At 44.2% G+C, this 12,157-nt stretch overlaps 1 protein-coding gene across 1 annotated transcript in view; it reads left to right on the top strand.

The window, feature by feature from the left end:
* Positions 1-3,106: 3,106 nt before the first annotated feature.
* Positions 3,107-12,157, top strand: part of ppp2r5b (protein phosphatase 2, regulatory subunit B', beta) — a 62,695-nt gene continuing 53,644 nt past the window's right edge. Inside the window, exon 1 of the mRNA XM_054748815.2 lies at positions 3,107-3,523. Coding sequence (XP_054604790.1) covers positions 3,331-3,523 — 193 coding nt within the window. The 5' untranslated portion in view covers positions 3,107-3,330. The remainder of the gene's footprint in view (positions 3,524-12,157) is intronic.

The raw sequence follows: 12,157 nt of genomic DNA, 5'->3' as shown, positions 1-12,157 counted from the left end.
CACTTCTGCATCTCAGAACAGGAAAATTATAGCCTTTTTTTTAAATGACACATATGGCATTGACACTACAGAACACTGCAAATGTACTGAATAAACGAGTAAACCACACCTTTAAAGGGGACGTATTATGAATTATTTAAATTTTGTTATAAGTTCCATGGTCTATACCAAAAACATGAAATTCTTTGCTCAAAATCTCTCTCATATGAAGTAATTTCAGCAGTTTTATTCTTGACTTTTTCAGTACCTTCCACCAGTCTTTTAGGGTTTTGTCACCATAAGAAAACAAGCTGGAGTTGGCCACACCCACCTATGCCCCACTCAGGCTGCTATAAGCTCCAATATGTGGGAGGGGCTCAGAGTAGACTCGCTGCTCGCTGGTGAGAGGGGGTTCTATGCCAAGTCCACTTTTGTGACATCACAAACAAGCCACAGGTATTTACCATGGTAACCTTGATGAAGCACTGATTACCATGGGGATCTTAATGAATGACCGGCAGCAGCTTTAACATTTCTTTTGGTCTTACGTTTAATTCTCAGTTTAGACATTAGAATATGACCATTTTCAGCTCAAGTATGGATTTAGCTGGATAGGCTATACAAGTGCTGGTCATAAAATTAGAACATCACAACAAACTTGATTTATTTTAGGATTTCCATTAAAAAAGAGAAACTTGTACGTTAGATTCATTCATTACAAAGAATCTGATATATTTAAAATGTTTATTTATCTAATGTTGATGATTATAACTGACAACTAATGAAAATCCCAAATTCTGTATCTAAGAATATTATCATCAATAAAGACCAGTGCAATAAAAGGAGTTTTAGAAATGAGAACATGAGAAGTATGAGCATGTACAACACTCAGTGGGGCTCCTTTGGTCCGGATTACTGCAGCGTGGCACGGAGTCCATCAGTCTGTGGCACTGCTCAGGTGTTATGAGAGCCCACGGTGCTCTGAAAGTGGTCTTCAGCTCTTCTGAACTGTTGGGTCTGGACCATTGCATCTTCCTCTTCACAATACTTCATAGATTTTCTGTGGGGTTAAGGTCAGGGCAGCTTGCTGGCCAATCAGGAACAGGGATACCACGGTCCTTAAACCAGGTACTGGTAGCTTTGGCGCTGTGCGCAGGAGCCAAGTCTGTTGGAAAATGAAATCTGCATCTCCATAGAGCAGCAGGAAGCATACAGTAATCTAAAACTTCCTGGTGGACGGCTGCGTTGACCTTAGACCTCAGAAAACACAATGGACCAACACCAGCAGATGACTCTGTACCCCATGCATCACTGACTGTGAAAACTTTACACTGGACCACCTCTGTGCTTCTCATCTCTTTCTCCAGACTATGGGTCTTCGAAAGAAACGCAAAATTTACTTTCATCAGAGAAAATAACGTTGGACTACTCAGCAGAAGTCCAGTCCTTTTTGTCTTTAGCCCAGGTGAGACCCTACTGAAGTTGTGTCTTGTTCAGGAGTAGCTTGACACAAGAAACCCAACAGCTGAAACCATACATCTGTGCGTGGTGGTTCTTGAAGCACTGACTCTAGCTGCAGTCCACTCTTTGTGAATCTCCCCCACATTTATGAATGGGGTTTCTTTCACAATCATCTCCAGGGTGCGGTTATCCCCATTGTTCTACACTTTTTTCCACCACATCCTGTCCTTCCCTTCACCTCTCTATTAATGTACTTGGACACAGAGCTCTGAACAGCCAGCCTCTTTAGCAATGATATTTTGTGTCTTGCTCTGCTTGTGTAAGGCGTCAGTGGTCATCTTCTGGACAACAGACAAAACAGCAGTCATGATTGTGTAGCCTACAGAACTAAACTGAGACCATTTAAAGGCTTTTGCAGGTGTTTTGAGTTAATTAGCTGATTAGACTGTTGCAGTATTTAACCGTTTCACTATATTCTAATTTTCTGAGATACTGAATTTGGAGTTTTCATTAGTTGTCAGTTATCATCAAAATGATGAGAAAAAATACATTTGACATACATCAGTGTGCGTAATGACTGAATCTAATAAACAATTTCCAATTTTTGTATGGAATTACTGAAATAAATGAACTTTGTCACGATATTCTAATTTTATGTCCAGCACTTGTCTATTCAGAGACATTCTAGCTGTTAATTCACTGAAACTTATTAGAATAAAACTGGAATCTGAACCACTACATTTAAGCGTAAAGCCATCCACACTGCATTTTCTGTTCTTGAACTGGTTCTTGCCTAACCAAATGACCAGAGCTTTTTATTTCTCACCAAAAAACTAATTACTGTATTTGGACCTGAAAGCGCTTGTCTTATTTTGAAAGGCTGACCGCCACATTTCCCGTCTTTCTGTCCGCTGTGTGCGCTTTTGACGCAGCTCACCGAGGCGCTGTGAGAAAACCGGATAACGGGAACTGAGGAGAAGGATAGGAGCGGAACGGATCAGCCCGTCGGTGTCTTGTATAACCCCGGCCTTCAGCGTCCTCCCTGCGGCTCTCTCCTCTTCCTTCAGCGGGTGTTTCTCCTCCTGTCTCCCCCCTTGGAGCTGGAGACGGAGCTGGACTCGGAGGTGCGTCGGCCGCTGGCGGAGGACCTGCACACGAGGAAACGGTTTGTCTCTCCGCCCTGAAACGGTCGGAGGACGGCAAGAGGTGGAGCAGCGTGCGCGAAGGGCTGCAGGAATGGTCAGTCTCTGAGAAAAACAAGCTTAGAGTTTAAAAAGAGAGGACGATCTAAAAATGAAGAACACATCCCAGAAGGACAACAGTGATGCGGCAGCCAAGGTGGGCCCAGACTGATGATTTTATGATTTCCTCATTCACCGCCAGGACCGGACTCTGATCCTATTTATAAGGAGAATAAACTGATCCGGAGTCAGCGTGCTTGATTTGGACTCGGATAAACAGAAGATTTATTTCATCTTTAATTCCTCATCCAAATTTAGGCCGATGACTTAAGAGTGTGTGTATGCGCGCGCGTGTGTGACGCCAGTACATCAGCAGAGGTGTGTGTCTGAGGAGACGCGCCTGTCTGAGCATCACTGAGAATGACACACAAGCGGTTTTTCATCTGTGCGTAAAAAAGGAGAAAAAGATCCGAGCCCAGAAGAATTGGGGGATGCCGCAGCAGCTGCCATCTCTGGTCCTTTAGAGAAAACGAGGCGCGCAGCTCGGAACTGGACGTCCAGAAATATCTCTCGCCCCCCTTTATTTCTCACCCTTCTCCCCCCCTTTCTTCCTCGTCATCCACCACCAAACACATCAACTGATCTGTGATTCATTCATCCAGCCATCCACCCATTACGCCGCTTTTACGCACACTCAATCGACGCCATCATGGAGACGACCAAGCTTCCTCCGTCCAGCCCGTCCTCTCCGACCACCAGCTTCTCGGTGCCATCCGCGGAAAAGGTGGACGGCTTCCCGCGGAGGTCGATGCGTAGAGCGCGGCAGAGGAGGTCCCACAGCTCGTCTCAGTTCCGCTACCAGAGCTCCCAGGTGGAGCTGACCCCACTGCCCCTGCTCAAAGGTGAGACTCTTCAGTTCCTCCTCCTGTCAGAAAATAGTCTGAATGCGTCTCAAAAGAAGGAAAAGTTCAGTTTCACACAGTTCCAACACATTCCTGATGGAGAGGGTGAACATTTGGAGCAACCTGGAACCCAGACTGCAAATATTATTGGCCAAAAGACCTGTGACGTACAAGTTAAACACACCTGAGGTTTAAGTCAGTCTGATTCAAGATGGCCGCCAGCTAATCACTGTCAGCTAACACATAAATGGCTGTAACGCCACCTGTTACACATGTTGAGCTAAAATCTTCTGTACATGTAGCTGAGAGCCATTTACAACACTTATATCTTACACTCATTCAAACTTTAACACAACTCAAAAGTAACCAATACGCCTGATTCAAGATGGCGGGTACCATTAACAAATATAAAGGGCTATATGGGCTAAGTCACGACCATCTACTCCGGACCACGGGTCCCTGGAAGAATGAAAAAATTAATGCGTCAACGGGCTAAAACCGCTATTTTTGATTCTGCTTGTTATGTGCCACGAATTTCCCATACGATGTCCGTGAATTTAAAAAATGCATTTTAATACCAAAAACGCGCTTAGTTTCGAACGGGGGAAAACGTTGGGAAAATGGTTTTGAGTTCAGCAAACTTCAAATCCTTTCTTCAGGAGGGAGAAAACCCACCATAAATCTGGCCATGTGGTAAGTAGCAGCTAGGCTAGGGGAGAGGAGATTATGTGGTGACGTCACATATGCAACGTGCCGAGGTCTAAGTTGGTCATGCTAATTATGAACTTTTACAAGCTGATAAATCTCAAAGTACGTGACTGGCTTGGTCGAAACACACTTCAATATGTTTTTATTCGAATTGCAGTACAGCGTATGTGCGATCCAGGGCGTAAGGCAAAGTGGATTAGAAAAGAACTCTTTTAGCCCCGTTGACTTGCGTTCATTTTTTCATTCTACCGGGGACCCATCAGCCGACTGGAAAGGGAGGAAACTTAGCGTGTTTCTCAATGTCAAGGCGCCTGACCTTGCGAGGCCAGGCTCCTTGCCTACGAGGACACTGTCCTTCGGTTAAATGGAACAGACTTGCATCACGTGACCGCAGCTTCCACGGCGGTCACGTAATGTCACGTGACACGGGAGATAACGCTATATTATATATATATTAGTTTCAGTATAAATATATAATGAGCCTTTTACTTTATGTATTGTGTATATGTTTGTTAAATTAAAAATATAAGTGAGTTACTACCCACTAGCCAACAAAGCTGCAACTACTAAGCAAGATAACTTCTTTGGATCTGAATAAAAAAACCATTTTAAATTAGTTGACTTACTTTTAAACTTGATATTTGTCCCTGAAGTAGCTGCCGGCTTCTGATCTGCCGTCCTTTTGAAAATACCGCGTTGTATTCTGGGTAATTTTTGACCGAGTAAAGCAAACACTTAAGTGGCTTTAACTGTCAGGTGTTAAAGGTGTTGGGCCACATTTGATGCACATGTAGCTGGGAGTCATTTACAACACAGTCAGACTTGCACACGCTCAAACTTTAACACAACTCTCAAAAGTAATCAATACACCTGATTCACGATGGCCACCAGCTAGCAACCTCAGGAAACAAACAATTGTGTACATATTCCGTTGTCTTTGCTACACAATGAGGTCATTGTGTAAAACTTTGCCACTACCGTTTGGAATTCACCGTTTCTTCTCCGTTGTCAAAATATGGATGGATTAGAGCGGCCAAAATGAGGTACTAAATCATCGAGTTTTTTGTTTAATAATTAAAAAAACATAACATATTATTTTGGGTAAATTTTTTGTTTATACAGCTCAAAAATTGGATATATATTAGTAAAAATCTTGATGTAAACATGTGTGTCGAGTTACGTCAGGAGTCTCCAACCCTGGTACTTGAGGACTTGTATCCAGCAGCTTTAGTTGTTTCCCTGCTCCAACACACCTGCTTTTAATCATTAGGTGATTAAGAGGCTTCTGCAGAGCTTAATGACCTGCCGATGAGAAAACTAGCCAATGAGTCATGTGTCAGAGCAGGAAAACAACTAAAACATGCTGGACAGGGTTCTGGAGGATCAGAGTACATCAACATTGTGGGCGTCACAAAATCACTGAGAGGGCAGCGACTGGTGCTTTGGACATATCTGGATTAGAGCAGACCTCCCATAAAGTAACATTTAGACCTCAAGAGCTAATCAACACATAAATGTGGCTATGACTCAGTCAGTTATACAGATATTAAGATGAAGTTAAATATTTTTCTGCCAACGATCACTTTGGGACGTTAGATGGGAAATACGCAGAACTCAGAACTCATATTTCTACGATTTGACTCAAAAACTAATGTTGCAGTCAGTTAAATAGTTTTATTTAAAGGGGCATTATGGAAGTTTGACAGCCAAAACACGTATAGAAATAATAAATGTCTTCTTCATACATTCTCCTGCAATGCCCTGGTCCTGTAGAATGAGCCCTGGCATTTTTACTGTGATTGCCTGTTTTTCTGTAAAATCACAGAAAAAGAGAGATGCTCGGGTCGAGCGGGCTGCTTCATGCACGTTCACGCTCAGGCATCGCCCGTAGCATTTGCTATCCGTAGCTTTAGCAGCAGAGAGAGAGGCAGTGCCACTTTGTCGCTGTTCCTAACGCCTAGTGACAAAGCTAGCTACATTTCTGAGGACCCTTAGCTACTTTCTGTAGAACTTTCTTCTAGATATCTTAGGTGTGTTCTTGCTGTGTCTTTCTAAATCCATGCTTTCGTTCTTTTTTAAACACAGAAACAGTTTTGTTTACCTGTTTGTAGCTACAGTTTCGCCGACGGCTGCCGGCTTCTTCAGGCTGACGCTGATGGTGGCGCGTCACTTCCTTCTCCGTTTATCTGCGGGCAGCAGAGGACGTTGTCGCCCTCTACTGCCCGCTCTCCCCTCTCCGACGATGCAGTCCCATGCGTGGTCCAGCGTGTAAACTCCGTCGTCCCTGTTCATGGTCGGAGAGGGGAGAGCGGGCAGTAGAGGGCGACAACGTCCTCTGCTGCCCGCAGATAAACGGAGAAGGAAGTGACGCGCCACCATCAGCGTCAGCCTGAAGAAGCCGGCAGCCGTCGGCGAAACTGTAGCGACAATAACAGGTAAACAAAACTGTTTCTGTGTTTAAAAAAGAACGAAAGCATGGGTTTCTTCTAGATATTTCCTGCAAATTAGCAACAAAATAGCCATTTTCGCTCCGAACCGTTCTTTGAACGTTGTTTCAGCTGTCATCAAGGATATAAATGTTACAGATACTAAAGACGTGGCCGGTGCTTTAGCTCACCTAGTAAACCGTCGGACTCTCATGCAGTAGACCTGGGTTTGATTCTGGATGTGAACTCGGTTTTTTAGAGTTTCTTTTTTACATTAATGGTATATTTTTTTACAGTAAGATGCCCAAATTTTTATTTGAGACTCGCCGAACGGCATTGAATTCACAGATAAAAAAGATGTGGGTTCAACTTTCATTTTGGAACAATTTTTCAAGCAAGAGAAGGGAATGATCTGAGCATGCAGGAGGACTGACCCATCATAAACCTTTGTCGGCTGTGCTGAAGAGAAAGGTACAGAACCAAATTATTTCATTAATTAGCTGCGTGTTCTCCTGTCCACACACACACACACACACACACACACACACACACACACACACACACACACACACACACACACACATTTCCTTTCTAGACTTGGTTACTGCAGCGGGATCTTGTCAGACCAATCAATATATTTGTACCTTTTTTCTGACACCGAGTCCTTGTAAACTCAGCCTTGTGTGTGTGTTTACTGCCGACGTCTGCAGCACAAAACAGATGCGTTCATATTTGCCTCTGACTCCTTTTCATACGAGGACTCCTGCTCTTCTCTCTCCTTGGATCTCCTCACGTTGACCCTTCACACCGAGAGAAGAACTTTCTGCCTCCCCTAGTATCAAGTGTCCAGATGCATCCTCTGTTGTGTTGTTTTATACCTCATTTGCTTCAGCGTTAGCTTCCTGTGTGGCGTATGAGTGAGGGGTAAATGCAGCACAGCGCTGGGTGGTTTTTACTGAATCTGCACCACACCTTCAGTCCAGTCCTGCCTTCACATATGTGCTGCAGCCATCAAAGTCCCAATTATTACACGGCTGCTGCAGCACTCCTCCCAAATCCCCAGGAGAAGCCGATAGTAAAACCCTGCAGCAATGGTGCAGGAGCGGTGGTGTGGAGGAGTACAGTATGTGGGCCAAGTGGAGACAGACCTGTAGGTGTTTTATCCCTTCTAGTGCACCGCATTCCTCCTGCTAATTCAAGCCTCTTGTAGGTCTCTGATTCTTCAAGAATAGGCCAGAAAGTTATTTATGCCTTTAGATTCACGGTCAGACATGAATCATTACAGCCACAGAAGGGTGCGACATTTAAAACCGTGCTCTTTAAAGTATGATCGCATTTTTCAGCACAACACCAGCCAAAAAAAATCCTGCGTCTCTGCTGTTACAGTTTAGTTTTGAAAGGCAGTGGAAACTTTGGCCGTAGCTCAGATAAATTCTATCTGCTAGAACAAATGTGCATGTTTTCATATAATAAATCCAATTGGGCTTGAATTTTAACAGTGTTGCTGCTCGAGATGCCAATTCCTACAAGGCAGCTATTAGGTGTCAGCACATTTATCAGGCGCTCAAGTTTTAGTGTAAAAAATTGGTACAATTTCTTTACTCTCATTAGTGCTTAATGTTAATAACATCTGTGTAAACGTGTGAAATAGCTTGTTGGACCATGAATAAAAACGCCCGGCCCTTTTGTACGGAGACATCCGCATTGCAAGCTTCTGCTCCTGGTTCTGACTTACGCTCCAGTTTAAAGTCATGATAACAAGGGCTAACGATAAGCGGCAAACTTATTTTACTATAGAAATGTCAACATTTTTCAGAAAAACAGGGGGTGTTTCTCAGGCCCTGTCCACACGTAGCCGGGGATCTGCCAAAACGTAGATGTTTTTCTACGTTTTGGCCTGTCATCCACACGAAAACTGAGTTTTTTCACACGAAAACGGATCTTTTTAAAAACTCCGGCCAAAGTGAAGATCTGCGTTTTCTCCATTTTGGGCGTCTGCGTGTGGACGGACAAAACTGGAGTTTTAAGGTCCGCAACGTCACTTTCCACGACAAAACAATGCTGACATCACGTGTGCGACCTGTGTTTACACTAGCCGACAGCATGGATGCCCTCAGAGCTGCACTCGCTTTATCAATTGTCCAAGCGCTTTCTGCTTGTTTGTGTTTGCAAGCGGAATTACTGCTCCTTGCGGAAGACCACAGACGAAGGACGAGGTTAAGAACGGGGGAAGTACTGCCGCCTACAGGTCTGGCATGTCCTTAACAACGTATTTATCCGGGTACGTGTGGACAGAGTTTGTTTTTAAACGCGGTGGTGTGGATGCAAGTTTTTGGAGGGGCGGATATTCGTTTAAAAAAAACCCGGTTACGTGTGGACTAGGCCTCAATGGCAAGGCGCCTGGCCTTGCGAGGCGATGTCGTGCGAGGCCAGGCGCCTTGCTTACGAGGACACTGTCCTTCCTTGGTCAAAGAAAACGGTTAAATGGAACAGACTTGCATCACGTGATCGCGGCTTCCACGGCGGTCACGTGACATCACGTGACACGGGAGATAACGTTATATTTCATACGTATTAGTTTCAATATAAATATATAACGAGCCTCTTACTTTTTAAATTGTGTATATATTTGTTAAATTAAATATATAAGTGAGTTACTACCCGCTAGCCACCGAAGCTGCAACTACTAAACAACCATAGATAACTTCTTTGGATCTAAAAAAACATTTTAAATTAGTTGACTTACTTTTAAACTTGATAATTGTCCCCGAAGTAGCTGCCGGCTTCTGATCCGCTGTCCTTTTGAAAATACCGTGGTGTATTCTGGGTAATTTTTGACCAAGGCTAGGCTACAAGACGCCTCCCGTGTATCCTCGCTCAGCTAGCTAAACGGCTAACAAACGGAGAACACACGCCTCGATAGAACATGAACACTGGAACACGTCTTGGCGGCTCCTGATGACGTATCTCCTAGGCAACCGGGGCGGGGCCAAGACTTGAATGTGAGGTTCCTTGGCATTGAGAAACACCCAACGACTAGTTGAGGATGAAAGTTTCTGAGCTGTTGAATCTGGTTTATGTTCATAAATACAAATAAAACATCTCCGAATTTGAAGCCAGAACAAGAAGAACGCCCCCTGTGGGATAGTTCCAGAATGTTTTAAGCCCCGCCTACTCAGTGTAAACAATGGAGTTTTCCCTTTTAAATATGAAGTTTGTTTCCATTCAATCTCTAATTTTAGGCTCTGATATTTTAATCTTGGAGTTATTTCATGCAAACTCACTAGACTTGACCTTTATTGGTGTTTGGTCCTTTAATCTAAATATTCAGGTTAAAAACTGGAGCTTCTGGGTAAATACAGCAGAACACATTAGACAGGAGCCCAAAGGAGATGAAGGTTGGGTATTCATCAGGGAATCAGATGTTTAAAAATCAAATGTGACCTCGTTACTGAGCCTCCTTTGGGTTTTTAATAAAACACATACTTTAGGCTTTTTGTTCCTTTCTTGTCTTTTCGCATTTCAGTCGCCCCGCTCAGCGTTTAGAAGTCATTCTCCGCCGTTCTGCCTCAGGGAACCAACGTGCAGCTACATTTAAATGAAACTGTTTTCTGTTCAAGCTTCCTGAAAAATATGTAGTACTCTTGTTCACAGTGAAGCAAAACCCACTGAAAACGACAGCGTTCACCTGCTGCCCCCTCACCCATCAGGGCTGTTCTGATCCGTTTTAACTGTGTTTTTATGTTTGGATGCGACATCATCACACCTGATGTGGACAGCTTCCTGTTGCTTTTAGAGGGTCATGCCCAACGGGACTGATATGCTAATGGCTAGTCAAGAACAAAGCCATTTTGAAAGCTGATATTTCGAACCAGCTCCAGTCTGCAGGGGCTGCATGAAACACGGCTCTGGACAGGTGGACTTCCTGTTTTCTGGTTCAGCGCGTAGCTCAGCTGGTAGTTGATGAGGTGAAGTCGTGATGATAGAAAAGAAAATCGTGTACGTTTAATTTTCATTGCAACATTCAGGAATATGGTCGTATTTTCGTGTTTTTGTTTCTTATGTCGGCCGGAGCTGTTTTAAGCTCATCTTGGCTTTGCCTGGGGTAGCTGCTAGCTCTTCAGTCCTGGAGGGTGTAAACCCTGTTTCTCCAAACGGAGGCCCTTCAGGAGCCCGAGTAGGACTGAGACACATTCCATCATGCCGGAACCATTCCTCCAAGTGTCCAGTAAAGGTGCTGGAAAGAAACCACAGTGACCGAACTGCACGCGGGTCGTCTCCTCAGGGCGGATTGTTCAAATCTGTTAGCGACCTAAAGGATTAAACATGAAAAACAGCAAATAATCCAGTTAAATCATTGTAAGTCTGACAATTACCCAGGCATCCAATAGTGTGTGTGTCCTCCATGTCTTCAGTTACACAGCAGCTCTCCATCTCACCAAGAGACACACACCCCACTCCTCCAGCCTTCCTGGTCACGGGTGTTGTTCTGTCGCTAGGAGAGACACATTTAAGGTGGTTTTCCTGTCTGACGTGCAGCCAGAGGAAGCTGGGATTGAGATTGGGATCCAGCTCACACCATCGTAGTCCCAGAAGGATTTAGGAGATTTCTGAGCTGTCTTCTTAAACATGATCCAGCTACATTCAGCTAGGGAGCTGCAGGCTGCCTGCCTTTGACCTTGAGAACGACTAGCCTCTGTTGCATTCGGAGCTAACTCCTGGCCTTCTAATTGTGCTTTCCATCCGAGTCCTGCAGTAGAACTTAAAATGCATCCTATTATCTCTTTATTACCATGTTTTGCAAATAGATTATAGGTTTGCGGAACAAGTGTCTACCTGAAGGTGAAAACACCTCATCATCAATGGTGGAATCGGTGTTTTAAAAGCTTTATGTGAACAAATGTCAACGTGTAGCAGAGCCAGCATGGGAGTAGAGAAATGGAAAATAAAACGGGGAATCCTCGTCGAGTGATCTGATTCCAGGCTGGAAACACATTTGACCTTTTGGAGTTAAATCCAGCAGAATATTAATCATTAACCCAGATTACAGAGCTGAGACAAACCGCGTGCGCCCTCACAGAGTTTATTTGGGCACACACCAACAGGTAAACCCAGAAGGAATCTGTGTTTCTAGATGAAACATGATCTTGTGATGCTTTTGAATCCATCTCCAGGTTTTGTTGAACGTTGCAGCGAGCAGCTACGTCAGCACAAGCTGAGAGAGAGAGAGAGAGCTCCTCCTGACCCAGCAGCACTTTGCTCGTTTGTGACTGAAGAGCGGAGCACAGATCCATGATGGGATGCAGAAAGCCCCCAGATTTAACGAAGTCAAATGTCCTCCAGTTAAAACCAACAATAGGCCTCTCTGGATGGACTCTAACATTAAAACCAGGCCGCTAGCAGACATGTATCTGTGTTTAGGAGTCACAAGACGATCATATGAAAACTATTTCTGGAGAGACTTGCGGTGTCACCAGCAGCACGAGTTTTATAGCCAGAG

This window comes from Nothobranchius furzeri, chromosome 14 (assembly GCF_043380555.1).
Source record: "Nothobranchius furzeri strain GRZ-AD chromosome 14, NfurGRZ-RIMD1, whole genome shotgun sequence".
In the NCBI taxonomy this organism is placed as follows: Eukaryota; Metazoa; Chordata; class Actinopteri; order Cyprinodontiformes; family Nothobranchiidae; genus Nothobranchius; species Nothobranchius furzeri.
This window is presented reverse-complemented; position numbering and strand designations above follow the sequence as displayed.